This window comes from Myxocyprinus asiaticus, chromosome 33, assembly GCF_019703515.2.
Source record: "Myxocyprinus asiaticus isolate MX2 ecotype Aquarium Trade chromosome 33, UBuf_Myxa_2, whole genome shotgun sequence".
Classification (NCBI taxonomy): domain Eukaryota; kingdom Metazoa; phylum Chordata; class Actinopteri; order Cypriniformes; family Catostomidae; genus Myxocyprinus; species Myxocyprinus asiaticus.
Window position 1 is genome coordinate 37,300,914 of NC_059376.1, and position 18,168 is coordinate 37,319,081.

General features: G+C 37.4%; 1 protein-coding gene across 2 annotated transcripts in view; it reads right to left on the reverse strand.

The window, feature by feature from the left end:
* Positions 1–1,666: 1,666 nt before the first annotated feature.
* Positions 1,667–18,168, reverse strand: part of LOC127423941 (chemokine-like protein TAFA-5) — a 79,038-nt gene continuing 62,536 nt past the window's right edge. Inside the window, exons 1-3 of one of the 2 annotated variants that reach the window (XM_051668654.1) lie at positions 17,341–17,469; positions 12,237–12,284; positions 1,667–3,612 (exon numbers count right to left, since the gene is read on the reverse strand). In XM_051668654.1, the coding sequence (XP_051524614.1) occupies positions 3,420–3,612; positions 12,237–12,284; positions 17,341–17,423 (324 nt within the window). In that variant the 5' untranslated portion in view covers positions 17,424–17,469 and the 3' untranslated portion in view covers positions 1,667–3,419. Of the gene's footprint in view, positions 3,613–12,236; positions 12,285–17,340; positions 17,470–18,168 lie in introns of those variants that run through there. The other variant, XM_051668653.1, reaches the window with a different exon arrangement.

Sequence of the window (18,168 nt, forward strand, 5' to 3'; positions counted from 1 at the left end):
CACGGGAGTAGGCTATCACCCCCTGCCTCTTATTTCCGGCAGGATCTGACGGTTTGAGTAGCAATCTCATCGGACTGCCAGACGGGGCTTATGCCAAAAGAGAAAATATATTCTGTGGTTCAATATCATTTCATCAAATAAATTTCATGTCAACTTTACCAAGCCTGCGAGTCATTCTGATAGAAGTTCATTTCTTCCATAGACTTTTCATAAAAATCCTTCAGATAAGAGTTCTAAGCCATGAACCAAACCAACCAGCTCCAAGGTGAACCACAACACTACAAACATTGTTTTGAAAGAAAAAAGTATTTGAAAATCAGACAAAAAGAAAAAGGTACAAGACTGTGTACTTACCATCTTTCACAAGGGCATGAACTACAATCCTGTGAAGCATTGCGAATGACGTAATTGAATATAAAACGGTGGAAAAATATATTTATTTTAGGTTGTTGATTATGAGAATAGAAACGATATAGTTTACGTTTATTGCGAAATATTCCAATATATACAAATACATAAGTAGTCTGAGGGTGAAGGGAGTCCAAATTGTTTGTCATGGGAGTGGGCGGTCGCTTCTGGGCTTGTTTGGCGGGCTTTCTTGGCCGCAGTTCTCTGATTGGTGAATCTTTCTCTGCTGGACCATGAGTAGTAAAGTAGTTCACCAGAAACTTTGCTATAAACACGATTTTTAAACAGTGAAGTTGAAATAACGCAGACTGATGGCTTCAACAGAAGCATATATCGTCGATGAACAACCTCAGAGCTCACGGTATATCTGTCTTTAATAGTTTGTAAGTTATCAGTTAAAACAGTGACTATTTATCAGAAACAGGCCACTTCTATTAAAATGAATTAGGGAAATAGGAACACCCAATGGTCAACGGATGTAGAAAGGAAATCCTGCCTTACAGGTAAAAGAGCCAATCACCTTTTAGATACAGACATCGCCTATCAGTCAACTCGAGAATGCGCATGTGCATTATCCCAACAAGCATGGAAAATTTTGTTCTTTAGTGTAATCTGACGTAAAGAAGCACAATTTATGATACCACTGTTGTCAAATTTTACTACTGATTTGAAATGTGCTCTTTGATCACATTCACGACCAGCCGTTTTGGAGATTTCGGTGTTCCCTCATTCAAGTAGATAGGAGCTGCACTTTTATGACTGGAAATAGCTGCCCGGGAGCATTCAAAAGATGGCAGCGAAGTGACCTGACTTGCCTAAAAAGATTTTGGTTAAAACAAAGTCTTTTTAGCAAGTCAGTTTACTCGGTGGTCATCTTTGGAATGCTCATGGGGAGCTATTTTTCTATGTAAACAAGCGGCATGCCAGTGCAGCTCCTATCTACTTGAATGGGGAAAGACCGATATCTCCAATATGGTTAGTCAAGATTATGATCAAAGAACATATGTATTACAAATCAGCAGTAAAATCTCACTGCACTGATACCAAAAAACTAAATTTTCCTGGCTTGTATAGCTAATGCGCATGCACATTCTCGAGTTGATTGACAGGCGATGTCGGTATCTAAACAGTGATTGGCTCTTTTACCTGAAGGCGGGACTTCCTTTCTACATCCGTTGACCGTTGGTGACCGTTGGGTGTTCCAGTTTCTCCCATTCAGTTTAACAGAAGTGACCCGTCTATGCTAAATAGTCTCTGGTTAAAATCAATTATTCAATGGAAAAAATGAATGGCTTTTTTACTTCCAGAACTGTTGTGCTTTATTCTGTAAACTGTCAAAATTTAACAAACATTCACAAGGCCTTTCTTTCTTTCTTTCTTTCTAGCTAGCTATCTATCTGGCTGAATGTCTGGTGAACTTTCAAAGTTAAAGACCTTAAAGTTCAAAACATTTTTAAACATTCAAGCCAGGCTTTGTCAAGCCAACATCAAAGTGTGTCTTGACTATCTAATTACTTTTGCAAATCAGTTTGGAGATGGCTAGTGGAACAGAAATAACACATCATTAAAAATGGAATCTATGTACTTTTTGAGGGGAAGTTGTCTTTAATACTAGAGGAAAGAAAGAGCAAAATAAAAGAACAGCTTTCTTTTTAAGTTATCACGTTTAAAAACAACACGAAAATGCATTCGCAATTTACTCGCATTTAAGTTCCATAATGTGACGTGTTTCTGAATTGAACAAAAAATTTAGAGAGAAATAATGTAGGGTGGGGCTTGATTTTATCCATCGGGAATTGATTGGATCATGAAGTAGGCGACCAGCTTACCAAGTAACATTTTTATTTCTTGTAATAATGTGCTCTGATGACTTGTGCACAATAAGACTAGGGACATTTGATATGAAAGTAAATTAAGGTCAATTTCAATGTCATGTTCCTTTTAAAGACAACATGAAGCATAATTTACAACACATTTATCTTCCGTAATGTAACATATTTCCGAGTAAAACCAAATATTCAGTGGGAAATAATGTAAGATTGGATCATGAAAAGTTATGCAATGATATTATTGGCTATTGAATGTATTAGTTTCCCCCGCCCCTTCGATCTTGATTACATCAGCAAAAAAGCAAGTCATTTTAGAGGTGGAGAAAGTTATTACATTTTGAATAAAGATTATACAAAAAAAATTTCTTTAGAATAATGTGAACTGACTTCATGTTGTCTTGCATATCAGCATGACCCATGGAGAAACGTCCCAAAGCGTTATGCACGATTTACATGGACACACCCTTTATTTCCTATCTAGGTCAATACTGCATTGCAAGTGTCAGTTTACAGTCAAAATAAGGTATTGATAGAAATGATATATATCCATTTGAGACAGACATTTAAAGCAGAGTGTAAGACAGAGGTCCCAGAAAGGAAGGAACAAATGACATCCAAACATTTTTCACCTTTAAATCACCCATGATAAGAGTTGACACTATCAATGCATTGCCATTCTCAGACAGAGCTCACAGCACAGAATTCATATGGCCAAAGCACATGACACAAGAGGTCAAATCTACAGTAAATATTAGTCATCTGCTGCTTTGTCCCATTTTCTCAATGTATCGGATGAATTTGTCCGCAATTCAACTGTATCTATACAGAGAGACCCAAAAGTTCATCTTTTCTGTACATTTAACATCCTTGGCCTGTCACTGACACATCTTTGCTCTGAAGAGACAGGTGGCGGTTGTGAATTACACCCATACGGGTCCATCTAGATAGTTTTTACAGACTGCTCTTTGTAGATAATGTAGAATCTTTGTTTAAAAGGTACATGATCAGTCTTCTCCGTTGGCTTAACTGGAAAGCAAGCAAAAATGTTCTCCTGGCTACGGTAAGCTTTATAAAGATCTGAAAACCTAAACAGCGGAGTTGAACGATGTCAAGGTTTTGCAAAGAAATGTTCACAAGACGTCTCCTGCTGTGTTAACGAGAACTGATGGCTGCCACTGGGACTCAATGACCTGTATGTAACTGTATGGATGCTTGAGTGACTGTAACCATAGCACACGGTTTCCATTTCCTGTTTTGAGGGCGATGAGTGGGGAGGCTGATATCTTTAGCTCCGAGATGAGAGGATGGACACAAATGTGTGGGACTGATGTATAATTCCTGTTTGGCATCGTTGTTCCTGTGAATGTCAGCAAACCTGCACACACACACACACACACACACACAAAGAAAAGACATTATCGAAATACATTTTCTGCCATGATCAAAGGAGAAAACACAATGCATTACCCTTTCCTGCTTCGTCTCTTCATGTTTGTTGATCTTGTGCGTCTTTTGTTTGTGTTTATTTAGTGAATGATGATTTTTATATGACAGCACTCTGAAGAGCTAGTGCTTTGAAAGACATGCTTTTGAAAAAGGTTAATGGCAGAGGCTGAACTGTTTTTTTCTTAGTGAAATGATTATTTTGTTGCATACAGGCCTTTTTATGTCAACATGTACATCTTATGGCACTGTGTAATGATTATAAAAGAGAAATTATGCCACCCCGTTGTTCTTTTGAGCGTTAATTCACACTGTTTGAGTTGAATATGTAATTTTAAAAGTACATGTAAACTGTGGACTAATCAGAATTGTTTCGTGCTAAGACATTGAAGTTTATTGTTTAAAGATAAATTATGCCTTGGTGCAGTTTCCCAGAAGTACTCTATTTCTAACTGAAGTGCTTTATTAATTCATTTCAATGTGCTTTATTGGTGTAATACTTTAGATTTAAAATCTCATAGAAAATCTCACATTCAGGGTTCCCATACTTTTTAACTAAAAACTTGTATGACTTTTCCATGATAATGATGATGATGATGATAATAATGATGATGATGATAATAATATTAAAAACAGCATCTAAACACGGCAGCTTTTGGTAACACATTATTACAAGGGTCTTCAACAGGCGGTCTGTGACCCCTAGGGGCACCGGTGTAATGATAAATTGAGTCCACCTGGTAAATCGAGTCCCCATGGGGGTAACCGTTTGTAATACCTGAGCAAAAACCTATCATGTTATCGTGATAGCATGTCATTGAAGTCTAGGCTAACTGAAAAACACAAACAACAACACAACTTTAATTTCACAATCTATAACTTCAGTTATATATTATTATGTGTAACATATGATTTAAAAGACATTAAATGTCGTATTTACATAGTTAAAACTGCATATACCATAAAGTGAATTTGTACAATTTTTAATCAGGCACTCAATAGAGTACCCATTACTAGCTCTTTGAGCCAATAGAATCACTGTGATGTCATATGGGGACTTGATTTACCGGGCAGACTCAATTTATCATGACACCGGCACTCGTAATAATCACTTGCACGAGAGCGAAAGACAGTTCAGCCACTCCCTATACGCATATTACGCAGTCTGCGTAGGGCACCAACTCCGTAGGGGTGCACCATCTTACCCTAGGGAGAAACCAGAAACTTCACCGGCTGCCCTTACTCGCACATTAATAACATACGTTATTCAAGGACCCGGTAGCAGTTGCGAAACACAGACGATCACCTCACACTCACACTTTCTTCTTGTGCTCGCACGCCCCTGGCGAGAATATTTTAATCCATCCACATTCTGATGCCCCTCGAAACTGCATGCCAAATCTTCCTCTTGCAGTAATCCATCCTCATATTCGTGCATCCTGATTTATTTAGTTATGAACTAAATAGAACGGTGAACAAGTTTGACAAAATTAGCCCATCGCCTATGCTCATTACAAGCCGCTCATAACACAAGGCATATCAGGTTAAGCAGCCCTGCAGTAGAGAGCTGCGTAAGTAAACGTGTCTGCTTTGCGTTTTTTTACGGTATGCGGGTGTCAGCCTACAGTTTCTTATATTATTAGTTGCTTTTTGCTTTCAGAACAATAGCCTATACTTACTTAATATGTATGTATATGTAATATATTGTATATGTCTAAGTATATAGTTACCGCTGAGATTATCTAGCTGCCATAGGCTACACTGTCGGTGACTGTCAAATCAACACAATTAAAGGTGCATACAGTCATTTTTTTCCTAATTACAAAGTTTTACTCCTACAGAAATTAACAGTAATTTCGAAACATATGTATAAAATCTATCACTAACATGAGATGAAGACTCCAGGTATAGGCCTATCAGTAACATTATAAAAGTTTTTTTATTCTACATGGACAGGGTCTATCTGTCTGTCTGTCTGGTTTTTTTTTGTTTTTTTTTTTGGAGGGGGTGCAGACATCTGCAACCAAAGGGGTCCTTGGCCTGAAAATGGTTGAAGACCCCTGCTTTATTATAAATATGCAGTATATACAGTGCTGTGGATAAGTATTTGCCCCCATCCTTATTTCTTCTGTTTTTGTGTATTTTTCATAATAAATTGATTTAGATCTTCAAATGAGATATAACATAAAACAAAGGCAACCTGAGTAAACACAAAATACAGTTTTTTTTTTTTTTTAACTGAAACAAAAAAGTTATCCAACACACTTTCTATGGATTTACTATTTATAGGTATGTGTCTGAGTAAAATGAACATTTTTGTTTTATTCTATAAAGTACTGAAAACATTTCATACGACATTTCATTTCATACGTAACCATACAATCTGTCTAATAGTGGACAGTATTAGTTAATTTAATTGATCTGGGGGTGCTTCAGCAAGGACGCATGAATCAAGCCACGTACAAGGTTACCCTGGAAGAAAACTTGCTTCCTTCTGCTCTGACAATGTTCCCCAACTCTGAGGATTGTTTTTTTCCAGCAGGACAATGCTCCATGCCACACAGCCTGGTCAATCAAGGTGTGGATGGAGGACCACCTGATCAAGACCCTGTCATGGCCAGCCCAATCTCCAGACCTGAACCCCATTGAAAACCTCTGGAATGTGATCAAGAGGAAGATGGATGGCCACAAGCCATCAAACAAAGCCGAGCTGCTTGAATTTTTGCACCAGGAGTGACATAAATCACCCAACAGCAACGTGAAAGACTGGTAGAGAGCATGCCAAGACACATGAAAGCTGTGATTGAAAATCAGGGTTATTCCACCAAATATTGATTTCTGAACACTTCCTAAGTTAAAACATTAGTATTGTGTTGATTAAAAATGAATATGAACTTGTTTTCTTTGCATTATTCGAGGTCTGAAAACACTGCATCTTTTTTGTTATTTTGACCAGTTGTCATTTTCTGCAAATACATGTTGTAAATGACAATATTTTTATCTGGAATTTGGGAGAAATGTTGACAGTACTTTATAGAATAAAATAAAAATGTTAATTTTACTCAAACACATACCTATAAATAGTAAATCCAGAGAAACTGATAATTTTGCAGTGGTCTCTTAATTTTTTCCAGAGCTGTGTATCACCCATGTGAAAAACAACTGCCCCCTTAAACTTAATAGCTGGTTGTGCCACCTTTAGCAGCAACATCTGCAACCAGACGCTTCTGATAACTGGAGATAAGTCTTTCACAATGCTGTGGTGGAATTTTGTCCCACTCTTCAGCCACATTGGAGGGTTTTCGAGAATGAACTGCCCGTTTAAGGTCCTGCCACATCATCACAATAGGGTTCAAGTCAGGACTTTGACTAGGTCACTCTTAAACTTCAATTTTGCTTATTTTGAGCCATTCAGAGGTGGACTTACTCTCACTATGCTTTGGATCATTGTCTTTCTGCATAATCCAGTTGCAATTGATCTTCAACTCACGGACTGATGACCGGACATTCTCCTTTAGGATTTTCTTGTAGAGAGCAGAATTCATGTTTCCCTCAATTATTGCAAGTTGCCCTGGCCCTGAAGCAGCAAAGCATCCCCACACCATCACACTACCACCACCATGCTTGATCATAGGTATGATGTTCTTTTTGTGTAATTCTGTGTTTGATTTACGCCAGATGTAACGGGACCCGTCTTCCAAACAGTTCCACTTTCGACTCCATCCACAGAACATTCTCCCAAAAGGTTTGAGGATCAACAAGGTGTGTTTTTTGCAAAATTCAGATGAGCCTTAATGTTCTTCTGGGTTAGCAGTGATTTTCGCCTCACCACTCTTCCATGGATGCCATATTTAGCCAGTGTGTATCTGATAGTCTAGTCATGAACAGTGACCTTTATTGATGCGAGAGACACCCGCAGTTCCTTGGATGTTGTCCTTGGCTTTTTTTGTGACTTCCTGGGTGAGTCATCGCTATGCTTTTGGAGGAATTTTGGAAGGTTGGCCACTTCTGGGAAGATTCACTACTGTGCCTAATTTTCACCATTTTGAGAAAATGGCTCTCACTGTGGTTCTTTGGAGTCCCAGAGCCTTTGAAATGGTTCTGTAACCCTTCCAAGACTGATGTATTTCAATCACCTTTTTCCTCATAATTTCTGGGATTTTTTTCGACCTTGGCATAGTGTGCTACTGGGTGAGACCTTTTAGCCAACTTCATGCTGCTGAAAAAGTTCTATTTAAGTTGCTGATTTGATTGAACAGGGCTGGCAGTAATCAGGCCTTGTATGTCTAGTTCAGCTGAACCCCATTATGAATGCAGTTTCATAGATTTGGGAATTTAATAACTAAGGGGGCAAATATTTTTTCACACAGGCCCAGTTGGTATTGGATAATGTTATTTATTTAAGCAAAAAAGTCATCATTTAAAAACTGTATTTTGTATTTACTCAGATCGCCTTTGATTTTGTTTGAATTTTTTAAACAATTTAGTATGAGATATACACAAAAACAGAAGAAATCAGGATGGGGGCAAATACTTTTCCACAGCACTGTATATATACATTATATATATATATATACATTATATATATATATATATATATATATATATATATATATATATATATATATATATATATATTATTTAATTGTGTGTATTAAGGATAAATTATAGCTATGAGCCTTATCTAAGGAGTTGGACATTTTATTTCAAAAGCATTAAAAATGTCATCACCATGTTACATCCATATTTTAATACGACATATTTTAAGTGTATTTTTATTTGTGATCATTTGTTTGTTTAATTACATCTGCGGATGTATGGCTTTTCCTTATTGCAACTGAGATTTTGCCTCTGTGCTGTTTTTCTTTTGTTGTCTCTCCCTTTCCCTCTCTTTCTCTCTCTCCCTTTCAGGCTGCTCAACATCCAGGTGTCTGCAATAATGATTGCCAATTACTCCTATGTCGGGATTAGTTGATGGGTAGAGGGAAGCAGGATAAAGCCCAGGCAGATTTCTACCGCAAGGAGCTTCCCTTCCCTCGTTCCAAACGGTTGTTGGTGTGCATGTGTTGCTGCAAACTGTTGTAGCAGTTAACAGTAGTAGCTGCAAGTTACTGTGTTGTTGGAAACTTGTTTCTCTTGATAACTGAGGGGGATCTCATTTCATTTAAACTCAATTTGTGACTTTTTGTATATACTGTAAATAGTAAAATTATATGGAAGTTGTAGGGAGAAGGGAACTCCAACCTTTTTGTTACTCCTCCCCAACCCTAGACTGGAGGGGTCATTTCACCACAGTATTCTATTATACACAATACAGAATTTGAGATGTGCTGGAAATTAAACTGTGATTTAAAAAAAAATAATAATAATAATTTTTTTTTTTTTTTAATGATTGATTGGCATAATGTGAAAGTACAGTACTTAAGTGCTCCTCAAAGGAAATATCTCCTGTGATGCATGAACATACACTGTTGGATATTGTAAGTAAATTAAATTAAATAAACTAGTGAGAGTCTGAAATTTTTTTAATGACATTTCACAGTGCTTAAAGAACCTGAAGTTAAAGAAACCTATGCAGTATATTTCCTTTGTTGAGCACTTAAGTACTGTACTTTCACAGACTCCTGATTGAAAACCCTGGTGTTAGAGCATAAAAAAATATTAATATATTTTCAAACCAAAACTCATAAATAACTTATAACCATAATTGGGATTTGTAAATCCTACTTCCCTATGCATCCCAAATCAATCTTTAATGGATGTCAATGTAATTACCAAAATCAGAACACAATTTCATGATTAAATATTTAGGTTGTTACCACTTTCCTGTTTTGGCATCTATCTGTAATTGCCTGTGATTCATACGTCTTTCTCTTGAGAGTGGTTGACGTAACATGCTAGAAATCCATGTACCACTGTGGAGGTTTCAAAGCCCTAAAATTCACCCAAGAATTCTTACACATCAACCTCCCTTCTAAAATGTTCCTTAAGTGCACACTCTGGCCCTTTCTATAATGCTGCCTTTCTATAAAAATTCTTCCCTTATGACTAGCTTTTCAATAAAGTGCCTTACCCTGTGTGAAAATAAAGGTGCGTTTAACTCAAATTTAGCTTTGACAGTTTGAATAACACTTTAGAGGCATAGAAAATAATTGTTTCCCAATAGACACTTTTTAATAAAGAAAAACAGAAAATGCTGTCATTACAATAACAATACTCAGCATTTTACTCTGACATGTAATGAAAAGATTCTAAAGCTATTGCTCTAAAAACCCATAACTGACAGGTGCTAATTGCCTCAAGGATTAACATAAATTTAAGCTAATTACTGTCCTCGCATTATCCCTCCTGCACTGCGAAACTACATTCTTTTCCAAGCCGCGTACACTCAACAGGAACCGCTCGAAGCAAGAGAAAAGACAAACAGCAGCTGGCATGTCAATATATCTTGTTTAATATAACCGTATCTCTGCAACGAACCAAGCGACTACAGAGCGCAATAGTGATCGCCACTTTTTCAGCGGCCGTAGTTCCCGAAGTATTTCTCCCATTCATTTTCCCCAAAGGGATTCCAAAAAAATTCTTCAATATAGAATATTATGCCATAATCCAAACCAACCAGTACTAAGATGAACCACAACAATACAAACTTTGTTTGAAGCAAAAAAATGATTTGAAGCAATACAAGAATGAAAAAAAAACAAGGTTCAAAACTGTATCTTTAAATTCTTGAGAGGCAATTAACTACTCATTTTATGGTGCAAAAATGACAGTATAAATCTACCAACTTCTAGTCAATAAGCATAAAAAAATATAGATTTTAGATTTATTAGTGGACATGCCCTTAAGGTAGTTTGAGGCGATGTCTACACAAATCTGTTTTCATTTAAAAACTTGTTTTAAGTATTCTAACATCATCGTTTTCCAGTGAATGTGGTGCTATAGAGCACTTTTGAAAATCTTTGTTTATGGTGGAGGAAAATGCAATTCCAGATGAGAGGCATAAACTAGCCAAATCAATGCGTATACAAACAAAAAAGTACTAGTGTGTAGCTGCGTCTCGTTTCGAAGGCTGGTGCTAGGCAGGACGTGTCCTTTGTAGGCAGCAATGTACAGAGCGTCCTTAACTTTGAATTCGCTTAATTTAAAAGAGACGGCCTTCATAGGACAAATGGAAACAGAATGTATCATGGTTGCTGTGGCAGCACACATCACTCTCAGGACAGTTCTAACGATGTAGAGAGAAAAGAAAATGGATTTTTCTGCTGAACTTTTATGTTTACTTTGTAATACTTTATTTTACATAACATATTATTATTATAATTTTACATATTATATATTTCACTCCCGTCAACTGAGGCACTTCAACTTGGGAATTAACATTACTTCATTTGAACGTCATATTTTCGGGTAAATCTGCATTATTTTTTCAGATATATGATGTACGTTTCCGCTGAAGCAAAGAATTGTGGGTTGTGAATTCCAACAAAGCATACACCTCTTGCATCCTCCAAATTCCTGTGAAAGAAGGTTGCATTCAAAGGCTGCATTTGGAGTGTCCTACTTGCTTTCTGAGAGCTTCTGTGACGTATGCGGCTGACAAATGCGACCTCTGTAGCACACAGCCTTCGAAACAAGACAGCCTGTATGTGGCGGTCGCTGTTGAGTGCTTTTGCCACGAATTCCGTTTCCATGCTAACAGCATCTTATCTGATTGGTGGGACTTTGTACAGGATTATGTGTAGTGTAGTTCTTCACTGGGGATTTAAAAAATTTTTTTACATTGACATTTTATGCATTTGGCAGATGCTCTTATCCAAAGTGACTTGTTTTCAAGGTATAGTGTTTGTGTGTTTCCTGGGAATCAAACCCATGATTTTGCCATTGCTAGCGTCATGCTCTACCAGCTGAGTTAAGTAGAAATCACACTGACTTGTGGCTTCTACTGAAGCATACACCATCACTTAACAATCCTAAAGCTTATGGTACTTTGTCTTGAAAGGTTTATATGTTATTAATAAAAATCGAGAAAATTAATGCAGATTTTTATTCCCAGAACCCTACTGTTGCTCTCAATTGAGGCAGAGCTGACTTGCAGAGTGCACAGGCTTTTGGGATTCTGCTCACGTCCCAAACCATCATCATCTCCCTTCATCTACCGATCCCCTGCAAACCTGCTGCCCCCGGCTGCCCTCTAATCCTGCTTTAGCCCTTCCGCTGATCAGGTGCGTCACTCTTAACACAACTTCATCAACGCCGCCGGGGCACAATTGGCTGGATAAATGATAAGATTTCCTCTGGATTTCTGCTCTCTCTTATTCCACCTCTATGGCTACTATCTGTCAGGTTGCCTTAGAGCATACGCTGTGATAGCAGAGCGGTCATGTCGCTGCTCTTCTGTGGATATGCAAGCCGGCTAGTCGATGTCATTGCAAATTTGATTTAGAGAAGCTATGATGATGATTTAATAAAGAAAAGAAAAAAAACAACAACAACAACAACAAAAAAAAAAAAACCAGAACAAGATAGAGATAATTCTATTGGAGCACCACTTACCTCCTCATGGCAGTCTGAAGTCCTTTAAGATGGCTCTTTGGGCAGAGGCTACAACAAAGAGAAAGGAAATATTTGTAAGTAATTTCAATAGATACTGTACAGTATATGTACTGATGCATCAATGTCAAACATTTTACAACACCCCATTACGTTAGTACGCATCCATATTGACTTTAAGAATTCAAGGAATACATTCGGACAGTAGTGAATTCAAACCTGTGACCTTGGTGTTGCTAGTACATAGCGCCATGTGCTACCATTTGAGCACCATACGTCACTGCTGTGTTGGGGAAGCTCCTTAATCACAAACTAGTAATAATTTAAAATAGTTAATCTACAGTCAAGGTAGTCAAGGTACACTTCATCAAAAGTAGCTAGCTAAACAGCTAGTTAAGAGTAGAGAAACTACATAGAAGCTATGTAAGGGGTACATTTTTATATAATCATCAGAATACATATATATATATATATATACACACAGAATGTAAACATTGTAATAAACAGCTAAACATTTCACTAAACATTTATTTACTACAAAATAGTACTAGTAAAATGAAAAGGACGCAAGGTCTTTTGAAAATTCTACTAAGTAATGACTCAGATTAAACAAATCTACACAGATTTTTTTTTTTTAAATAATACAGTAAAAAAACGGTAATTGGTTAACTGTTACCATATACGATGAAAAATCATATATTTAACAAGAAAAACATGTAATTTTATATTTTTGTTTTTAAATTATGTTTTAGATGTAAAAAGTATTATTTTACCTTATAATTAACTGTAAAAATGTATGTTTAACAACAGAATACATGTGCTTTTAAGGTAAACTATTGTTAAAAATACAGTGAAAAACAATAACTGGGCATTCCCAGTAGACCCAGCTTGACTCATCGCTTTGTATTATATTTCATGGAAATAGTTATCTCATTTTTATTTCAGGGTTGTTTTTTCATGTCATAGTTATTTCATTTTAACTGATTATATCAGTTATGTACATTGGGATGGGTTATGTTACATTGTATGTTGTTTAGTTAATGTTTATTGCATTATTTTACTGTCACGTGTGTTACCGTGATAGCATTCACGGTTTGCCTGATTGAATCTGTGCACTGTCTATTGGCCACTGTGAATTGGCCATTGGTTCTAAAAAGGGTGTCTTGATAAACTTTAAGTCATTATTTGGCCTTCTGTTGTTACTTTAGTGATTAATAATACATTTACAAAGCAGATTTTTGTAGTTTCAGTAGGTTGGTATATTGTTATATCATTTAATGATATACATATGGTAGTGAACTGTAACATGTACAGGTACCAAATGACTTCCTGTAATGCATGAAACATGGTCATTTACATTACATTTACATTTAGTCATTTAGCAGATGCTTTTATCCAAAGCGACCTAAAAAATGAGGAACATAACAAGCAATATGTCCTACAAAAGTCAACAATATCTGCAGTATCACACTGCTAAGTTCCCAGAATGGCTAGAGCAGAACAGGAGCTAGCGCAGAAGAAAGAGACAGACAAGGATATTTCCTTCTACTCAATTCCGACTAAACAGAGGTACAAATTATTGGACCAAAAACCTCTAAAAAATAAGTCGCTAAAGTATCATTTGTCTCTCGATGGATGTACTGTTACATCGTCTTCTACAGCGAAGCACTTAGGTGTTATATTTGATACCAATCTGTCCTTTGAAAATCAGTGTTTTTAAAACAGCATTCTTCCACCTCAGAAATATTGCCAAGTTACGACACATGCTCTCTGTTGCTGATGCCAAAAAACGAATTCATGCATTCATGACCTCAAGACTAGATTATTGTGATGCATTACTGGGAGGATGTCCTGCAAGTTCAATAAATAAACTTCAATTAGTTTTCAGGCTGGTTCAGCTAATGTGCATTCACATGCTCGAGTTGACTGACAGGCAATGTCTGTATCTAAAATATGATTGGCTCTTTTACCTGTTGCGGGGGGTGGGGGGGGGGGACTTCCTTTTCTACATCTGTTGGGTATTCCAATTTCTCGCATTCTTTTTATACCAGTGGTCTGTCTTGGGCTAAATAGTCTTGGTTACTGTAAGTTAGAACCATTGCTACTTTTAGTTAGCACCTTCCTAATGCTGCCACACTAAATGTGCTAAAACAAGCTCTTTCCTGTCTGGTTTATGCTCTCAAATTGTGACAAATGTACCGTCTCAGCATTCAGCACTTCGCAGGGCTTTTCTGAAGTCTTCACTCTCAGATTAAGTTGAAGAAACTTCCAACTTTCCACTTGCTCATTCGATGTTTATAAAAACCCCTTAAGTCTTTGAGTCCATTGTTGGCAAGCTTGTGGTACTTGGACTCGCTTTAGTCATTGGCATGCAGAAGGCACTCTAAGCTACTTGTTGGCACCCATGCTGATTGGCTCATCACAGTGTCATTCACAATGCTTTTGACAGTGCCCAAAGATTCTATGGGTAGCGCTGGTATTCCAATACCCGCCAGACTGTATGCCACTCTGCCCTGGAAACCTGCCGTTTTCTGTGAAACATTTCACGCAGCACATCTGATCTGTCGCACCTCCCCTCAAACATGCCATCTAAATGCTAAGCACCAATGCTGCATTGTTAAACGAAACTACAAAAAAAAAAAAAAAAAAAAAAAAAAAAAAGGCCAACGCAAACAACTGAATCCTGCAGCCAGGTGAAGGCTTTTTGATTAGATTTTTTTTTATGTTTCTTCTTCAAGCTCTGAGAAAAATTCTTCTTTCTCTTTGAGATGTGAGGAGAATTTTGACAGTGTTATCTCTTAAGTCGAGTGCACACTGTATGATTTTTGCCTCCATTTTGTGACTCGTCTGAGACAAATTTGGGGAAAATTTCGGCAACACTACACAACAAGATTCTATTTGTCAACATTAGTAAATGCATGAGTTATCACAAACTAACAATGAACAATATTTTACAGCAATTTTTTTATCTTTGTTCATATTAATTTATATAATAAACAAATTCATTATTAGATCATGTTAGTTCATAAAGCATTAACTAATGTTAACATATTTAACTTTGAATTGGAAAAATGTATAAGTAATTAAGTAAGGGATAATATACAGTCAGCCAATTATCACATTTGATAATTTGATATCACAATTATCAAATGTGTACAAAAAAATATTCTTTAAAAACATTTTTTTAGGTCTGTTGTAATCATAATCCGGTGTAAATTTACAAAATGTATGTCTGGGTAAGACATGATGTTAAATATCTACTTAAGATTGTACGTTTGATTACATTTTCTTTTTGTTCCTAGTAATATATGTAACACTTTAATAATATTCTAATTAATAAACTAATAAATAACTTAATTCATGATAAACTGTCTAGCATTTTATAGCTAATATGAGTGTAGTAATGTTCTCATTAATACATTCTCATTACCATATAGCCCATATTTATAAAATTGGACTTAACTTTACACAGAAAAGGTTAGTTTACTAATTTAAACCATGAATTGTACTACACATAGATAACTAATATTGGCATTATTCATACTGTTCAGTCTGAGGGGAACACTGCCCTGCTACCCCCCCAATATAAAAAACAAAATTAAAGCAAATGGAAAGTAGCCCAATTATTGGCACAGCAACGGCTTACTTCCAATGGAAGAAAAATCTTTTCATGAAAGAGGCAGCCACACAGGCCATCTTCTTCCTACAAAATTTCACAAGTGCTTTATGTCCGACTCGATATTGATTTGGTGACACCAACTCTGAGGAAAAACTGCTGAGGCAGCGTTTGCATGAAGCACTATTAACTGTTCATGCTAATTAATGGACTAAAATGGGTGAATTTGCTCTACAGTGTAAGGGAAGGAGGGAAAGGGATGCAGAAGACCGAAAAATGGAATGAGAGAGAGTGAGAGAGTGACAGAGATGTGTCGAAAGAAAAAGGCATTGCTTGGATCTGCAAACAATCAGCTGAAACAGCTCCTCTGTTCATCTGTTACCACAGAAGTTTGTGTTCTGCGACTGTAGTGTGAGTAGGGCATAGTCTGCGAGGGGAAGAGATATCCAGATTACAAATGTGTGCTTTGCTAATTGAGCAAATTAGCGACCATTAGCGCAAATGATGCTACTGCTCCAGGTGTTAGCGTCGCAGGAGGTAAAAAGTGCTTAATGGAGACAATATTATTTACAACAAAAATATTTATACCCTGAAAGAGTAAATATAGCTCTGTTATATCTTTTACAAACTGCCGCAGCCCACCTCACAATTCCCTCAAAATACTAACAAAACAACCATATAAGCACTACTGACAGAAATTAAAACTAAAGTGTTTAATTTCTGTGGCTCTAGCATAATCAAACAGAATAGCAAAAAAATTGCCATTGGTCCCTGCATATTACTTTGGAATAAAAGAGTATTTTAACATCAACAAAATTACATACTTCAGCTTTAATTTTTTTATTTAGGGGGAAATCTTTGCCCCTGGCACTGATTTTCAAGGGCATTTTTTACCTTAATGAAGGCTTATTTTCTTCATAAAATCATATAAAAACACATCCATTAACCATAAAAAAAGCATTTCATTCATCTATGTCAAATACTTCCATTGAATTTAATTAAAATAAATTCTCAATCTGAACAATTATTATTGTTACCTACAAAATCAAATCAACATCAAATAAACTTTGACATAATGCACAAGATATCAGGACAAAATAAATGCAAAAAATTCTAATAATTGTCGGTCTTTGCAAATTCTATTCACCCTGTGCTATATTGAAAGCACTACAATAACACATCATTTCATGTTTTACTTTGTGAATTATTATTAATATTTTTTTAAATATACACTTGTGAAGCAGTTCGTTGATAGGGAACAGGAGGAAACGGGAAATGTGGGGTTGTAACTCAAGGTAAGACTTTTTAATTCAATAAACTCAAAAATGGCTTTTCAGCATTACACACATGACACAGCACTTTTCAGTCTGTCAGTCTGGTAACTCTCTCCCCTCTTCTGTCGCTGGTGTGGTTCCTTTTATAGCGCTATCCCCAAGCTTACTGCAATTGGAAACAGGTGTTATTATCTGGCTCAGGTGTATGCACCCTTACCGCTTTCTCTCTCTCCGGACGGATGCTTGACCATGCCCCCACTGCCACATATCCCCACTGCCCAACTCAGGCCGGGGAGACATCTGGCCTGTCTACCACTCCCCCACTTTTCTGGAAAGGAAGTCGGCGACCGCCATCTGCGCTCCTGGTCTGTGGACCACCTTGAACTTAAACGGCTGAAGAGCCAGATACCAACGGGTGATCCACGCGTTGGTATCTTTCATGCGGTGGAGCCATTGGAGTGGGGCGTGATCTGAGAAGAGAGTGATTGCCCGCCCCAACAGGTAGTACCGGAGAGTGAGGACCAACAACTTGATGGCAAGACAGTCCTTCTCAACGGTGCTGTACTTAGTCTCCGCGACTAATGTACAGCACTGGGCACTCCTCCCCCTCCACCACCTGCGAGAGCACCGCCCCCAGCCCCCTGTCTGAAGCGTTCGTCTGTAACACAAAAGGGAGAGAGAAATCGGGTGAGTGTAAAGCGGCCCCCCACAAAGTGCGGATTTAACTTGCGTAAATGCCTGTTGACACTGCTCTGTCCACTGGACCAGGTCTGGAGCCCCCTTTTTGGTGAGATCAGTCAGCGGGCTGGTGACATCCAAATAATTAGGCACAAACCTCCTATAATAGCCAGCCAGCTCCAGGAACTGTCTCACACCCTTTTTGGTCTTGGGTCTCGGGTAGGTCGCCGCATTTTTGTCAGTTTGCGGATGCACCTGCCCATGACCCAAGTGGAACCCCAGATACCGTACCTCCACCCATCCAATTGCACACTTCTTGGGGTTTGCTGTGAGTCCCACCCGTCGCAGCGATCTCAGAACCGCCCTC